Source organism: Buteo buteo, chromosome Z (assembly GCF_964188355.1).
Source record: "Buteo buteo chromosome Z, bButBut1.hap1.1, whole genome shotgun sequence".
Lineage (NCBI taxonomy): Eukaryota > Metazoa > Chordata > Aves > Accipitriformes > Accipitridae > Buteo > Buteo buteo.
In genome coordinates this window covers 77,396,368-77,414,043 of record NC_134204.1, presented here as the reverse complement: position 1 = coordinate 77,414,043, position 17,676 = coordinate 77,396,368, and the positions used below count along the sequence as shown (strand labels likewise).

At 46.5% G+C, this 17,676-nt stretch overlaps 1 protein-coding gene across 5 annotated transcripts in view; it reads right to left on the bottom strand.

Annotated features, from left to right (window-relative positions):
* The window catches only part of LOC142026840 (uncharacterized), an 83,148-nt gene that overhangs the window by 25,515 nt on the left and 39,957 nt on the right, over window positions 1-17,676 (bottom strand). For 3 of the 5 annotated variants that reach the window (XM_075020243.1, XM_075020244.1, XM_075020242.1), the window contains exon 4: window positions 7,212-7,339. In XM_075020243.1, the coding sequence (XP_074876344.1) occupies window positions 7,212-7,339 (128 nt within the window). Of the gene's footprint in view, window positions 1-6,531; window positions 6,988-7,211; window positions 7,340-17,676 lie in introns of those variants that run through there. The other 2 variants (XM_075020240.1, XM_075020241.1) reach the window with 1 other exon arrangement.

Here is a 17,676-nt window from a genome sequence, read left to right as displayed (position 1 = left end):
TCTGGATTAGTACTTAATTCCCACGATTAAAATCTGAATTTTGAATATGAAACAGTGTAGTGAAGGTTAAAAAGACAAATTGATACATAGCTACTCAAGGCAGTTTACGCCTGAAATTATTCTGAAAACAGGCATCAAAGACAAGCATGTGTGTGATGGGGATGATACTGTTGCATAGCATCAGAAGGCTGCCTAAACAGCTACTTCTAACGGGATTAATCAAACTCACTGCAGACAAATGAAGTTAGAATCTGCAGATACTGTCATCCAACACATTTCACCCTTTTCAAAGTTTTCACTAAGGTGACTCCTAAATTCTGTTTCAAGCCTTTTCCTGATATTTTCTGGTTCTCAGCTGGAAACGAGTGCTTATTACAATTTTCAGAATGCTCCCACTCTCAAAATTGCCTCCTTAATCTTGCAATCTTGTGATATTCGCCTGGCTTCACTCAATTCAGTGGAAGGTTTGCAGTCAGCTTGAGGTGTTTTCCCGAACTTCAGTCAGTGATTCCAGAATCAATTCACAGTACAGATGGGGCCTTATCTTTTGTACCCATCTAAACCTCATGTACAGGTCATCCATCATCTCTGTTTTTAATCTCCCACAAACTTGTTTCAATGTCAGTAAGTACCTGTCTACAGTGAGACAGAGCAGCTCAATGTCCCTTGCTAAAATGTGTGTGTGTGTGGGGGGTTATCCGCATAAGAAATTCTTAAAAACAAGTGGTTTAGTAGGTTAGAAAGACTTTTGGACAAAAGCTCCTCAAGTGCTTCTGAAAATTTTAATCCACTATTTCAAATACTGCAATTTTTTCTTTCCCTTTTTTTTTTTTTTAACTATTTAGGCCATAATTTCAAAATACTTGTAACACAAGCCATGCATTTTACAATTAAGCTTAATTTAGATTGATGGATCGCCACTGTGTATAAATTTATGCTTAGCAAATTTTCCAACTTCCATTCCGCTCTCAGGACAATGCATCCTGATAGGTGAAAAAAACGTGGTTACTGTTCTTGTTACGTTAGTCTTTGCCCTGGCTCCATATGATATCGCTGTGGAGAAACTGTTGAAACAGATTTTCCACCCAAATCCAAATAATCCATCAGTTTCTTACTAGCGTTCTCATCTCTTTCCCAAAGAAACCTGGTATTCTCTGGCAGAAAAAGCTTGAGAGACATGGCTCATGCTCTTCCGACAGACACGCAGGATGATGATAGGGCTTAACTAAAACCAAACTGAAGTTCTGTATTTTCATCCCCCCCGAGCAAAAATATCAAGTACTCAATACACTGTTCTTTCCACTATTTAAAAAAACCAAAGAATTCAAGGCAAAGGGGAGACAAGAACTGAGAAATTCAGAACAGCTATGACAACATTGTCAGTTTGACGTGGTTGACTCTAATGAATCGCACGGCAATAGTGACATATCTGGGTTATATTTCCACACAGTGACTCTTTGTCGTGCATAGTGCCAGCAAGTGGTGTCATTGCACTCGCCACATTAGACAATAAGTACCAGCTCACAAATACCAACTATTATAACTTCTGAGAGACTGATATTGAAATGCTATGAAGGTCTAGGCAGCCTTATAAATTTAAGTGAGGGAGATTTGGACACCCAATCTGCAACAGAGTTTGGAGGAGTCAGGCTGCCACATATCCTCATTTTTAAAATCTCCACCTTCATGCCCCTGTTGCCCAGGAATGGTCCTTTCAGATGTACTGGGGTTTTCTCATCCTTGTACTGTGCCAAGCGTAAAAGTGTCTAGGATCTCCACTACTCCACACTAGCAAAGACCTGGGGAAACCGATATTGCTATTTGTCTTATGGAAGGGAAGATATAACATTAACTTCCAAGGTTACCAAATCTGACATGAAATATTAGTTACAATTATAATTTCAGAAAAAAGGAAGGAACGACATTTCACTATTCAATTAGATCTGCCTGTGACAGTTCTGCCCACAAAGTGTGGGAGTATCTGTCAGAAAATCAGCTTCCAAGGTTCAAGTGACATGTCATCATCAACAGCTTTGCCAAAGAAGTGGTAACCCTTTCTTTATTTCTCCACTGCACCCATTAGTCTGTGTCACTTTCTGTGGTACTGGCAGCTAGGGAAGTTTAAGGCACCCCAGTGAGTTCATTTGGCAACACAGATCTTGTACTGGCACTGGACATCTTCAAGCACTCAGACTGCCTGAAGCAATGTCAAAGAACAGGATAAAAAAAAAGTCTGCTGAAAGCAATACTGGCAAAGGCAACATGCAACTTCACTAGCTCAGTCTTAAAATAGACCCTTACAGCAGAAAGCAATTGCCAACGGGAGCTGATAAACTTTTTAAAGTAAAACCGTGTACGAAAAATTTAACGCAGTTTTATTTCATGACATATATCAATCAGCCACAAAGCATGTCCAAACATTTGTTATGACGAAATACTTATTTTGACATCTCTTACTTGGTGATGTCGTGCACTAGGCTCCGGGCATGCTCATAGCAAGACAGTTTCAGGCTGCTAGGAGCTATTTTGCTGTTGAAGCTATTGAGCTTCTTCCTCAATTTGGGAAGAAGAGTTTGAGTGAGAAGACATGAAAAATGTTCTTTGAACGGAGTCAAAACCAAGACAGGTCTGTGGAAATATAGCTCAGGTTTGGGTACATAGAAATTGTCACGCAGTCCAGAAGTGGAAGCGCTGCCTTGCCGCGGCCAGAGGCAGCAATAGGAGAGGAGCCTGAGCTGTGCCTGAGCTCTGAAGTGGGTAACTGCAAAAACAGTTTGTCGGAAATTTTTTTCCTAATCCTGTCTACCAGAGATTTGCTTAACTTGCAACACAAAGGGTTTGCCTTTTTGTTTTCCTTCCAAATGTTTGGGGGCTTGTTGTTAGAATGGTTCTTTGCTTCTTTTCTTTTGTTCACCTTCATACTCCGTATGCAAGGATGTTCTCTCCTGCCATGAATTTCAGCTCATTACACTGATTGCCATACATGTCAAGCTGCTCTTTTGTTTTTCATTGAGTCACCCTCACAAATTAGTTACGTGGCATAGCCCATTCACCTAAGATCTGCTTTTGCCACAATGAACAAGATACGACTTTTCAGTCAAGAGAGAAGGGTTTTTACAGTAATTTTACGATTTTCAAATGACCAGATATGAGACCCAATGAGTTTTTCTTCCAGCTAAGTGTACTCAGAAAACTGTCCGTTTACAATATATAATCTGGAAGACAATTCATGTGTCACAAGCAAGTCTTCAAAATAACCACCAGGATTATACACTTAAACTAGCCCTGTCTCAGACACTCTATAAAGAAACTAAACAACAACAACAACAGAGTCAAGTAGCAATTACTCATTTAGAGGCAATAATAAACTATTCTTATGTCAGGGCAGCAAGGAGATTCCTTGGATTAAGTGGGTAAACGAGTAAAGAGATTAAAAGAAATTAAAGATCAAAAAGGTAGCATGGTTCTCTTTTTGGAAAGGGCAGTAGCAGAGTTTATTCACTGAGAGGGAGAAAAAGGAAGTGATCATATTCTTCCGCTTAGAGAGCCATGTTGTCCTCTGGCATCAGTCTGCAGCCCACTTGGAGCAGGAAGCTAGCACTAAGCACCTGCTTCCTTACACCTGCTGTCGATAACTGTCACCCAGGTATCTAGCCACAAAAGGAAAAAAAAAAGTTAACCTTCTTCACTGAAGTGCTTCCTGCAGGCATGACAGGAGAGAAACTGCCCCCTCGGATTCAGGAAGAAGGTCACTAGGTATGCACTCCGAGGTGGGTTTTGTGCATTCCAGGCATGCCCTCCAGCAAAAATGGACTGAAGTGTTGGACTTGAAGTCCCTCCCAACTGAGCCTCTTCTGACTGGGAAGGGAAAAAAGGAGACATCCTTCTTCTGGGAGAAATCAGGTAGTCAAATGGTTTCCTTCAATGTCTCTTGAGAGAGCTGTAGGCTTTTTGCATCTCATGCCTGGGTTACACAGCAAGGATGGATGTAAAAGCTCACACCCATATGCCTACGTGGAGTCCAGGCTGGAGAAGCTCTCTGCAGGTCAGGATTCAGGTACAAAACCGAATCATAGCATCTCTTAAAAAAGACAGGCAGGATTTGTCCTTGGATGTCTGAATGCCTGGAGTGCAACTGAGTCGTGCTCACAAGGTCCAATGCTTTGATCCCGCTGCCCAAGGGTGGGCATCACCAATCTGTCAGTTTCCCTGCATTACCCCAGATCCCCACCTCCGGCTGGCAGACACAAAATCCACTTCATTTTGGAGCAGCAGCTGGAGGCCTGCAGTCCCTGGTTGAGGTGCCTCAGTGGCACGACACAGGACACCTAAATCAAGCCTCCAGCAATGCCATTTTTCCCCTGCTACCGAACGTTGAGATTCCTTTCAAACCCCAGTGCCTCATGATCTTGAACAAAACAACTTTGTCTCGCTGAGAGACAGACAAGAGCGTGTCAGAGCTGACTGCAGTGAGGAAGAGATGAACATGTCACTGCGCGGCAGACAGTCCAAAGTCAGGCAAGATCTGGGAAAGGAGGAATGATGGCTGAAGAGGGGAGGACTCTGCAGAGAGTGACTGATTTTGAGGAAGCAGACAATATTCAGTGGTATACTTGTGAACTCAGTGGCTTTGGTGGAAGGGCAGGGGGAAGCAGTGGTGGGAATCCTGTGCTTTATGTCGGGGCCGTCACAAACTACTGCAGCACAAAGAAAAGGCGCTCTTAGGGCACTGCCACATCACAGGGGAAGGAATAATTCAGGAGAGCAAGGGGCAACAACTAGTAACTTGGAGTGAGTTAATTGCCTGGTAATTTGGTGGACCACGTATTTGGGCAGGTTTGTTCTGTGCTGTCATGCAGACACTCACTGAAATATCAGAAACATGGAAATATTTCATGCGTCTGGAAGTGCCGTATCACGTCAAGCTATGCACAGCAGAGCAATCCAGCTGGCAAAGGCACGACAAATGTGTCCTCATAGTAATTCACATAAAAGAAGGGGAACAGCATACTAATTTAAAGAGCTGGTCAGGGAGTCAGTAGACTATATCTACCACTGGGGGTGGAAATGAAATATTTGAGGCAAGAGATTCCCTTCCAATTTACATTGATGTAACAGACCTGAGACAAAGACAAGAACTTTTAGACCTGTCATTTTTATGCCTCCAGATTTTATTCTTCATTCTTTATTTACACAGCTGTAAAAGCTGACCAACCAATATTTTTCCAAACCCAAAGTGTCTCCTTTTGAAAGGAGAGCAAGCTGGAAGAGCAGAGAGGCTGCTTTGTCTGAAAGCCATGTAGGACTTCAGTCACGCAGAGGTCCTGAGCACAAAGTCTGTTTGCTGCTCCCGATGGAAATGGATAAAATATAAGGTTTTTCAGATTTCAAAGCAGAGGGAAGGGAGCTTTGCAGTTTGGCTGATAGGGCAGGATCAAGTAAGTGAGGAGAGAAGCATGGATGGTTACCTTTGGGCAATGTACATTTTCCTACTGACACCTTTTGGAAGACTGAAAAATTCCCAACCTTCCCCCTGTCCTTTGGGTACTAGCAAAAAATGCAGTCGCTTCACACTGGAAGGGCAGCTTTAACGCAAAGGCTGCTCCCCTGGAAAGAACAATTTCGGCACCACCAGCTGAGAATGAAACTATCGCAACATCAGGAGAGAATCTGAGTTTTGATTAAACAATTTTAACGTTAAATCCCCCCAGAGAAATGGCCCACAGAAAAAGCAAGAAGAAGCTGAGAACAATTTAAACCATCTATCGGATGGGATGGTTGTCACCAATGACAGTGTTATTACAGAGCAGCAGAGTGCAAGCAAGGATAGAGAATAACTGGAGGTTATGTTTATTGGAAGGGTTTTCCTCCTCTCCCTCTTCCACTTTGCCCCATACTTCTGTGTGTGGAATGAAAATATGGCATTTTCAATCTCTTTTCGGGCAGTAGCTGTTCCAGCTATTACAGAATGTTGCTCCCACCATAAACAAGCGAACGGACAACAAATGCTGCCACTTCTGCTGAGCAAACAGCTAAGTGGTATGTATCATTTATCTCATACAACATCCCTCCAAATGTGTAACATTTTTTTTGTTCTGACATGATACAAAGTTATTAAGAATTTGGGAGGAGGAAGAAACAGAAATCAATGAGAATAATAATCTGGATACAAACCCAACTTTTAAATGAAGATTGAAAGCGTCTAAAAGTAAACTCCTTCCAAAGGAAGAAAAGTCATTTATCAGGGCATAGAAAAGTTAAGAAAATCAGTAAGACAGTAAAGTCACAAGAAAAATAAAGGCTGAAAATACAAGGTATCAACATGCATGGAAATTTTAGCAGGAACTCCTTTTTGACTGTCTGTGGAGCTACAACATGCCACAAATTTTGAAATATATGTCCAGAAGGGAGGATTTTTCCTCTGAATGATCTATTATTCACATGCTAAAAATGCTAGGCTCTTTGTTTCAAACACAGAAAAAGATTATCTGGACAAAATCCTTTCCTTGCTGTTGATCAGAATAAGTTCAGTAGCTATCACTGGAAAAGTGACAAAGGGCAATTCAGCAGAGATGGAGCAGATGCTCGTCAAAGTAAGTGGGAGCGCACACAGTAATTTGGTGGGCACTGAACCAGGCTGTAGTGGCTTAGGCCAAAAAACATTTGTCTGCACAGAAGTTACAGTCAGACACTACCACCAGAGGCATTTGTGTAGTGCACATGGGAATAAATCTATTTCTGCAGTATAAAGCATGAGAACTGCATGTGTTTTAGCAGTGCAACTATTGCCTGGGGAGGGAGGCGAAGGGGAGAGAGAATGGGAAGAACTCACCCAGACCAACACCTCTTCAAGTGTCTGCCCTCAAGTATCTCATGCAAATGTCTAAAATCACTGCGCGATGGGGGTTGTAGGGAGAAAAAGGTCTGCATGTCTGTGGAGTACTCCCATGTCGGTAAAGATACAACTCTCTGGTCCCCAGCATGTTCCTGAAAGGAAGCAGAGGAGAAGCACATCCCAACCTAGCCCACAGGACAGCTTCAGATTCAGACTGACTATCCTACCACCCAACATCTGACCATTTTGCAGTGAGCTCACCAAGCTGGCAGCAAATTTGTTTTGGGAACCACACCATAACCCACGTGCTTTGCGCGGCCAACACATCACGAGGTGGAGATCAAGTGGCTTGTGCTTCGGGCTGAGGCCGACTCACCTGCAGGAGCCATAGCAGGCTACGAGCTTGGGTTTGCAGCAAAATACCCTGCTTTTCTCTGCGCAGAAGCTGCGTGGTCTCACCTCTGCCATGGCCTGCTGGACACAGGCTCGGACGTTCAGGACAACCTGACACAAAGGGAGCACAGCAAGAGTCAGAGAAGGTCCTTCTTTTCTGGGAAGGAGGACTGGGATGCTGACTTGCCTCCAAAAGCAGCGCCTCTTTTTCAGACAGCAGCAGGCAGAGAAATGCTCTGCCCTATATGCCATGACCACTCTGGAGAGGGGTCACACACACCTCACTGCACTGTAACCCATGTTCCCGGCCACTCAATGACGTGCCTCCCTCATCAGACACCTTCATTAGAAAAATGCTACCATGTTCAGTAGCAGAAACTGATAGGAAACTTGTGAGAATAGGCACACCCAGAGCTAGCATTCAGAAGCAAGAGGTCTTGATAGGAAAAAGGAAAAACAAGTCCGTGGTTACCCAGAGTTGACTACTCTCCTTGGCCCAAGAGTTTCACAGCCTCCAGAGTGAGGGTGTACACAGGCTCAAACAAAAGATATTTTTAAGGGGTTCTGCACTGTATTTGGGAGCACTTCTAAGAGGGCACAAATCGAGAAGGCAATGCCAGCAGTGGGAAGGGGAGGGCGCATGCCACACTCTCTCTGCTCTAGGTTTCTCTCAGAGCTAGCACACTGACTGGCAGATACATGAATCAGGACAGGTGAAAACAGTGAGAAAGGAAGGAGTCACCCAGCATGTTTGCTTTCTCCCTCAACGCCTTTGTTTGGTCTTCTGTAAGGCACAGTCTGAGCATTTATCATTGTAGCTGTGGAAGTCTTTGATCTGACTAACCACTCACATTTCTGTGTTTGACGTTTTTGTTATTCAAAGAGCAGCAAATTAATCTTGTGAAGCCTTTGGTGTCCCCTCACTGTACTTTAAATAGCTATCATTTAATCTGTTATCCATATGCATTGCAAGATGGATGCTTTGTTATGCATACTGAACTGTGCACTCTGCATCTCATTGAAGATATTTAGCTCTACACTAGGAAACAGAAATGATTTGTCATGAGATTCCTGGCCTAATCTTCAGTTCTTTAATGGGGACCTACAAATAAATCTTCAGAATTCCCCTGAAAATTTTGTTTGTCAGATCAGGAACTGAACAATTGAGACAAAGACGGAGCATGTTGTTTGTGCAAGTTAGAGGTAAATCTGACACTGACCACAAAATCTCCAAGTCCCCCCTAAACTGAGATTACAGGGATTTTTCCTTTTTGTCTTCTTTCTGATCTAGGACTCTTGTTTCTTCCTGGGTGATTTCCATTAGAAATTGTAGACAGGCAGAGGAGAGCCCAGGGTTGTTTGATGGTAGAAATGCACCTTAATCTACAGTAGAGACAGAATGGAGACCTTGGCTCTGACCTAAAACATGCAAATACCAAGTAAGCCTGGAGAGAAAGTATCTGCCATTTGGCTTCCCAGGCAGATGCAAACATGTTCAGGACATATATCACATCTGAGGATTTTGATATCTTGTGAAGTCCCCTAGCTATTTGGAAGGTTTGCAGAGCCTGCAAAATACCCTTCTGCCTTTCCCCAAATTGACTGCAACACCTCTTAAAAACCTCCTAGTGTGTGATCTCCTCCTGCTTCCATTTCCTCCAGTTATGGCACACCGCCCAAAGGAGGGAGGGTCCAGTTGAGGACATGGATTCTCCCTGATCAAACTCACTTGCTTATGTAGCTCATTAACCAATCTAGTCTGCGCCCCTTGCAGTCACCCTGGTGGGCACTGTGCTTTGCAGTACATAGCTGTTTACAGGAACCTTCCTTCAACTCTTCTGCAGTAACAATATCGGACAGAGTTTTCCTCCTGAAATTGGCTGTTCTTTCAGTGTTCCCTACTATCTGCAGCCATGACCTTGGCCGTGAGATAGTGATGTTCTCTGTTTTCACTGAATATCTGTAAAGTGTACACTTGCAATTTCTCCTCAACCACCCAGTCCTGCATAGCACAGCTGCAGGTTTTCTTGAACAAACACAGCCTGCCCTCAGTTTTAAAGATTCTGAGATAGTTCTGCTCTGAGACCACTCCATGCTGTGGTTTAAGCTAGCATAAATCTCTGCACCCATTGACTCTAGCTCTCTCCCACCAGCCCTCATTTGTTAGCAGTGGGATTTCTACAGACTATATCAGGGAACTAATCTTGTTGCAAGCTTTTCCTGCCTACACTTTTGGGGTTAGTTTGAAAATGGATCATTTCCCTGGTATAAATTTAGATGTAGCTTCTCAAAAGATTGTGTGAGCTCCATAGAGTCAATGGGAGGTGGAGATAACAGGCAAGACTACTTTCTGTGGCAGCCCAGATTTATCTAATTACACTGACTGTGTAGCCAACATCTTAATTACCCTAGTTTAATATAGCAGAACCAAGACTAAAGCTAACAGCTGGACCGGATGTATGCACTTCTGGATTCTCAGAGTGCCTTGCACCTGTCTGTCTTGTAAGCTGCAGCCCTGATCCTGTTTCTCCATATGTTTATGCATAGATTTTTTAAAGTGTGGGCACTTCAATAAAATAAATAAAGTCTGAGAAAGATTACCCATGGTAGCCCAGAAAGAAGGGAGATGTCTGAGCAGTGCACCCAGTGGAAAACAGCCATGTAGTCTCATCATGGCAGAGGAGGTACTGACATGCATGGGGTTGTTACGGGGGGGAAAGGGAGCAGTGGAAGGTTTCTGTGACACAGTGAGGGCCAGGCATCTGAAGTTAGTAATTTGGGGCCAAAAGGGGGAAAAAATCAACAACTCTACTGCTCCAGGGAGAAAAGTTTGAGGTGTGATCAAGGACCTCAGACAGGTAAAACAGCATCAGTCCTCAGCCAAACAAAACCCAATATTCCCATTGCAAGAATGCAATGCACAAAGCTGCTGATGAGATGTTGGAACTTGGGTCTCCAGAGAAGGACTCTTGTGCCTTTAGAGAAACAGCAGTAATCTCTAAGGGCCTCTGTTTGACCCAGCTTCAGTCAAAGACTCAACATTAATGTAATGTCACATATTCTTGTTTATTTATTTAACTGCCTCAATTTGGTGGTATTGACAACTCTTCAAAGTCACAGGATGGCTCAGGTCTGCATAGTCCATGTATGTGTCCTATTCTCAGTGCTGAACTTTCGTTCATTGAGCCTTCTGGGAAACAGTATTTTTAGATGCAAAGCATGATTCTTTGAAAAAAGTACTACTAGAACCATAATCAGGGTCAGACTAATTTTGCAAGTGCTTTTTGCAAGTGTTTCCTTCCCCAAGAGTGTTGATTTCAACCAAGATTTTTCAGAACTCACTTATGATTTGGCTCCTAGACAATGTACTTTTTCAGAAGGCATGCTAAGCCACCTCCTCCTGGAATCCTGAGCCACAGTCTGCATGAGAGCAACCATACATGTATTCATCATTGTATTTATTTCATCCTGTACATTTATCTGAAATTAAATGCAGTTGGGTCAAACATCTGAGCATGCTGGTGAGGCAGGGGTTCCACAATTCATTTACTCATGTCTTCAGCAACAATGTCAGACTAAGAAGTTCTTGCATGCACCAGTGTCTGCTCGCTGGCAGCTGGTATTTCACACTTGGTGTTGCCCTGTACCACCAGTTGTGTCAAGAGAACTGACTGTCAGGCCATACTCTAGCCAAGGTCACTCAAATGGTTTGGCCTGAAAAGAGCACCAATTCCTTTTTCACAGACTCACAGAGTGGTCCTCTGGAGGTCACCTGGTCCAACCCCCCTCCTCAAGCAGGGACACCTAGAGCCGGTTGCCCAGGACTATGTCCGGATGGCTTTTCAATATCTCCAAGGACGGAGGCTCCACAACCTCTCCAGGCAACTTGTTCCAGCGCTAATTTTTTAAACAGTTGGTAGCCAGTGTGATAGCATTAGAATAACTCTACCAGTATATCTTCGGGGGAAGAAAATGGCAGTATGGAGGCAAAATGAGTCACTACAAACACTTGAGGCTGGCTTTGCCACCAAGCTGTCATGGTGTGGAGCCATCCTAAGTTTAACCAGCACTCTATTTTTCACTGAGTTCTTATGTGTGGATGGAGAAGGAGGAAAAACAGATAGCAAGCAACATCCACTTAAACAGAATATCTGACCAGATACATTTCATGGCCCTTCAAATTAATGTGCTTATCTACCTTAGTTCAGACAGATTCTGCAAGGAATTAATCACAAAGGTCTCATATTTTCAGTAGGTATACTTTACCTATTCATTTTCAAAAGAGAGATAATTCACAGTCTGGCTTCCTACTGTCTGTGATTTGAGTTTTCTTTGCAGTGAGGGCAAAAAAATGAAGACAATGCTATTAACTATTCAGTAATATGGAAAACCATGCTGCAAAACTGTGATGAGGTCATTTATATGCAGAGAAACCGCCAATATACAAAATGGTACTTCTGTCTCTGCATGAGTGAAGGGCATTCCTCACAGCAGAGCTTGATTTCTATGTAGGCACTGAAATAAGAGACCAGCTTTTGAAAAAAGCTCAAGATAGTTGACGTCCTGTGTGTGAGAGCTTGTCTGACAGAAGGGTACCTATTCAGGTCCTGAAGCAGATGAGAAATACTTTGATATCTCTGAGGACCTAGGCTAGTCTGGCCATAAATTCTTCCGCCTAAAATATGTGAACTTCAAAAAATCCAGCCCTGAAACAGGAACTAATAATTTGGGAAAACCTGGCTTGCATCTGAGTCAATTAGGAAATGGTTTCAGACTCCAAATAGAACCTAAAAACTGTAGGATGAACTTCCAGCACATTCCATTTAATGCAAGAATACTTTCTTTGCAGGCTATGCCATTCCCATGGCTGCTCAAACACAAAGGAGTTTATCTACAAAACCCCATTATCCCCTTTTCCTTTTTCCTCCCGCAAAGGGAGAAGAGGTCACAGAAGATGCACGTACATAAAGTCTCTTACAGTCTAATAAGCATACACATATACCTATACATTGTATACACCTACTTACATACACATGCAGGGTTCTTACCTAAGAACTGCAGCCACCGGAACATACGGCAAAGCCGCAGGCAACTTTGCATTCAAAAGAAATGGAGGTCAGTAGAAAACAGAGCAAGGCTCAGGGGAACATTACAGCCTAGACAGCTTGTCAGTGCCAAAGACAGCCTGCACCCACAGGAGAATCAAAGGTGTCTACTACCAGTCATGACAATGAAGTTACAGATAGCTGGCTAAGCTGGGAGTCAGTAGCTTGTGCAAGGGCACAGTGCAGCCCCACACTTAAGCAGGTGTCAGTTGTAGGAAATCTTGAGGGCAGTAAGGCCACTCATTAACGTCAAGTCAGATGTGTGCAGGCACCTGGCTCACCCAAAGCCTGGAGAGTATCAGCTGGTATGAAATGCTGCTGTGCTCTTTCAAACCAGATGGGCAGAGCACCAACACAGGTATTTGATCAAAGGTACAGAGAAAGCCCAGTGCCTTACAGCTTACCCTCCACCCTCCCGTCGGGTAAGGAAGCATCAACCACTCCACCAGTGATGGGGGCAGATGGCAGAGTACAGCCCACTGAAGCAACGAGTTATCACAGAAAAGTTTTCAGTGTTAAAATACTTGGAGAATTAAGAAATGCCTGGCAAACAACAATCCCACTGCTCACGTTTTTCCTGCAGAGCTAAAATTTTTATTTTTGCATCTTAAAATAGAAATGTTAATTCTCTTCAGGAGTTCATGTCAGCCGCTCCAGCAGCAGGAGTAGAAAGCTGCTTTAGAGCCTGGATACATACTAAGGAATCCGTATAAACCCGTCAGCAACTAAGCTTTGCTTAGAAATGACAGTTCAGTGGAGCGGATGCGATAGGAGTCACAGAAGTACGAGCTTGGTCCTCCCCTCAGGGTGCCGTGCCTGAGATTATGGACCCAGGGAACAAAAGCCTTTCACATTTTCTTGGAAGGTGCGTGTCCAATAAATAGAAAACAGACGCTGCTGAATATTTGATTACTTTTCTCACCCCTCAGTGTCCACAAATGTTTTATAATTAATGGGCCCAGAGAAAAAAATCATTCTATCCCTGGGCTTTTGAAACAGCAAGAGATGGGTCTGTTTAATGCCCTGTGACAGAGGACTTTCATATGTACCGTTCCTTTTCTTGGAAGGGAAAAAAAAAAAAAATCTGACTGAAAGCTCACTGAAGAAAACAGTAGATAGGGAAGAATCTGAGCTTGAGGTGAATCCTAACACGATTTTACAGGCTTGGAACTTAAAAAATGGAAGTAAAATGACTACATGAATAGAATGAAAAATACTGCTACAAAAACCTCTATAAGAAAATACTGCTAATAAGGATTCTTGTCTCTCCCTTTATTTTCATTTTGTTTGCTTTTTTCAGCCTCTTTCTTTACAGGGTCCTTCTCCTGAGCCTCTCTCTGACACTGTCACGGATCAAATACACTACCTTCCACAAGCAGCACCCAAAGCTACACTCGCAAGCCCAGAAAAAAATTAAGGCTTCCTGGTTTTGTTGAGAACATGCAGAGCCAGACTGTCACAAGGCTGCAGTGTGCAGCAAAAATGTTCCCAAGAGTCCAGCCCTCGCTGCCTGCAGAGAGGTTGATCTCTCTCAGAAAGTAAATTTTTAAGGAAATACTTTCTTTCCAAAAGCTTCTTCTGAACAGCATTCTCTCTATACTACTGAGTGGAGCACAACATAAACACAGACAAATACAATTAAGCATTCTGCAATAAAAATACAAAGCTTCTTTGAGCTGTTCTTACCAACACAGTTAAATGGGCAGAATTCACTGCTCAGACTATTAGAAAGCCTTGGGTCTAAACAATTAGTCTTCTGCAAACATCCCTCGCAACTGTAGTTTATCCACTGATCCAGAGGGATGTACTTTTGACAATCTGAGTTTTAGCTTATCCATTCTGCTGCACTGCCAGGAGTGTGGCACTGTGCTGTGGAAAACTTTACATTTTGCAAAGTAAGCAGACGCCAAACGGATGAGAGCCACGGAGGTATAGAACATGAAAACAAAAAATGGTATTTCCTTTTTTCTCCTGTAAAGTTGTTGATATGGACTCTGCTGATGACCACCTGAAACTTGGTTCTTCTCACAGGACTAGGGTAAGATCACCGGAAGGCTGTGGGTGGAGTGGACCTTGGGAGGTCTGTAGTCCAACCTCCTGCCCAAAGCACGGTCAGCCCTGGGGTCGGACCAGGTGCTCTGGGAATTGTCCAGCTGGGGCTTGAAACCCCCAAGCATAGAGATGGCAAAAATCTCTCTGGGAAACTGGCCCCACCACCAGACTGCCCTCATGGGCGAAGGTAGACCCTGGTCTCCAGGCTGAACTCCCTAGTTTTAGCTGATGCTGTGCTCCTTGTCTTCGGCGCTGGCAGAGCCTGGGCCAGTCTGGCTCGTGCCTGGACTCCTGCCGAGCGTGCCTGCGAGGTCCGGAGGGTCGAGCAAGGCTTCTCCTGGTGCCGGGTGGTGCTTCGGGGGCTGCCGTCGGCAGCTCTCGCTGCCCGTCCCGGAGCCATCCCCTGTGTTTCCCCGGCCCTGCCAGGTTCAGGCGGCCGGGCACCGCGGGGCAAGCTTGCAGCAGCGGAGGTGAGCTGTGCGGGGAAGCGTCCCCCCGGGGTGGCCGTGGGGCGGGCGATGGGGCTCGGGGAGCTGGGAGGGTGTCCTTCTCGAGGGGCCTGGGCGTTCCTTCCTCCCCTCCCCTCCCCGGGACAGCGAGTGACCACGGCCTCTCTCCCTTTCGCAGCGTGTGACGCCAGTGAGGAGGAGCAGCTCCTTGTCCTCGGCTCACCCCCCTGCCACAACAAGCAAACATGGCCACGCAGGTAGAGTGGAGCTGCCCCATCTGCCGCGACTCTGAAGACGACGTCTCTTACGTGACCCCCTGTCTCCACCAGTTCTGCCTGGGCTGCATTGTGCGGTGGGCAAAGAGGAAACCGTCGTGCCCCCTTTGCAGGCAGCCCATCAACTCCATCCTTTACTCCGTGTGGTCAGAGGTGGACTTTTTGGAGATAATTGTTCAACAGCCCTCAGATCCCTCGGTCGCTGGCCACCCGGAGCAGCAGCGGGCTGTGAGGCCAGCGCCCAGGGCTCAGGCGGCTGGCTTCCAGCCTGAGGTCTGGGCAGGCCTTTTCCGCGGCTCCTTGGAGATCCTCGAGCCCCTGCTGTCCTGGCTGAACCAGGTGCTGCACAGGGCCTGCTGGTGGGAGCTGGCTTTGGCACAGGGCACCGTCATCACCAATCTGTGCCGCTACGGGCTGGACGAGGAGGCCTTGGTCTGCGAGCTGGAGCCCTTCCTGCAACACCAGACGGCGACATTCGTGCGCCAGCTCATCAGCGTCGCCACAGGCCGGTGCAGGGAGCAGATCCTGCAGCAGCGGGGCCTCCTGCACTCCCGTGCTGCTGAGGAGCGGGAGGACGGCCCCGCGGACAGCCCTGGCCCTGCCGACTCGCTGGAGGGGACTCCTGCCCCCAGCCCCAGAGCGCAGGAGGAGCCCCGCGAGGAGCTGGGGCCGGCAGTGGCAGACCCCTCCGCTGCTGGCCGGGGCAGGGACTGGTCACCTGCGGGGCCCAGTGCCCCCCGAAGAGGAGGCCCTGCGGCTCCCAGGCCTCTTCAGCCCACGGGAGGCCACGCTGCCGGCAGCACTAGGGTGCCCCAGAAGCTGGAGAAACCAGGGCCGGGCTAGCAGCAGGGCATGCGCCGGCCCTCAAGGGGACTCGGGGGGCACTTGTTAGTCACCTCATTATGAAAGAAGACAGTAAAACTAAGAAAGCCGCCGGAAAAGTCTTAATCTTTCACCACGAGCAGTGCAGCTGGCGTTGCCGGCGTTGCCACCCGTGATGCTCTCTCCTCCTCCTTCTGGTGCTGTGTGCATGTCCCCCATCTCGAGCCTGCTGCAACCTGCGGTCGACAGGGCCCGTCTGGTGGGAGAGGGTACAGCCCTGTGCAGCCCTTTGCCGGGGCGAGGAGGTCTCCAGGTCCAGCCTGTGCCCCATCGCTCATTAGCCCAGGCCTGGCCTCCATGCCTCCCCCTCTGCCCTGGCATCTTGGGGCTCTGCTCTCCTGCCAGCCTCTGCTGCTCGCTACGACCTCACTCTAGTTGCGCCAAATACCTCCTGCACAGAAACACGTCTTGGTGCTGGGCTCTGTGTAAAACCACGGCCGTACCCTACCGAGGTGAGCAAGAGTGCAATGAAGGGAGGCACCGTGGCCGCCTGGTCAGCAGAGAAAGCGCTGTGGCAGCTCAGCCCGGTGAAAGCCCGGCTCCAGGCCGGCCAGGTCACACCCCGGCAGAGGAGGCCTGAGCAGCGTCGGCTGGGAGGCCTTGCACACTCCATGCAGAGCCTGTGCCCTGCTGCTGGCAATGGCCGTGTGCTGTTCCTGGGCTACAGGGCTCAAGGGCCGGGGTGCAGGAGCCCCCTCGGGAATGTGGACGGAAGGCAGGCTGGGGCTCAGGTCCCAGGAGGAGCGGAGGCACGGTCCCCTCTGCTTTGATCCCCTGGCAGAAGGTGGGAATGCCTCGCACCAAACCCTTCCTTGGGCACGTGCTGCCTTTAGCGAAGGTGTTCTTCACTGGAAACGTCTGCCTGGTGTCACCTGGGAGTGGCGGCACTTTGCAGTGCATCCAGAGTTTTCTTGTAGGTCCTGGTTTCGGCTGGGATACAGTTAATTTTCCTTCTAGTAGCTGGTATAGCGCTATGCTTTGGATTTAGTGTGAGACTAACAGTGATAACACACTGATGTTTTCAGCTGTTGCTAAGTCGTGTTTATACTAAGCCAAGGACTTTTCAGCTTCTTGTGCCCTGCCAGCAAGAAGGCTGGAGGGGCACAAGGAGCTGGGAGGGGACACAGCCAGGACACCTGACCCAAACTGGCCAAAGGGGTATTCCAGACCGTGTGACGTTACGCCTAGTACGTGAAGTAGGGGGAGTTCGCCGGGGGAGGCAGAACGCTGCTTGGGAACTGACGGGGCATCCGTAGGCAATTGGTGAGCAACTGCATTGTGCAGCACTTGTTCTGTATATTCCAATTCCTTTAGTACTACTGTCATTTTATTATTATTATCACTATAATTACCATTTTCTCCCTTTCTGTCCTATTAAACTGTCTTTATCTCAGTCCGCAAGTTTACTTTCTTTCCGATTCTCTCCCCCATCCCACGGGGTGGTGGGGGAGTAAGCACGCACCTGCGTGCTGCTTAGTTGCTGGCTGGGATTAAACTACGACGTAGGTATATTATGAGAATAAGTCCAAATTGCTGGCAGAAAAATATTGTCCTTGTTAATAGCAATTCTGTTTAAAAATATTGTAGTGTTCTTCAGAAACCTTAAGCATCACAGGAAACCATGGATAGTCCTGCTCCCAATGAAAGGAAGGGCAGTCCTTTCAAAACAAGTCTTCACTGAATAG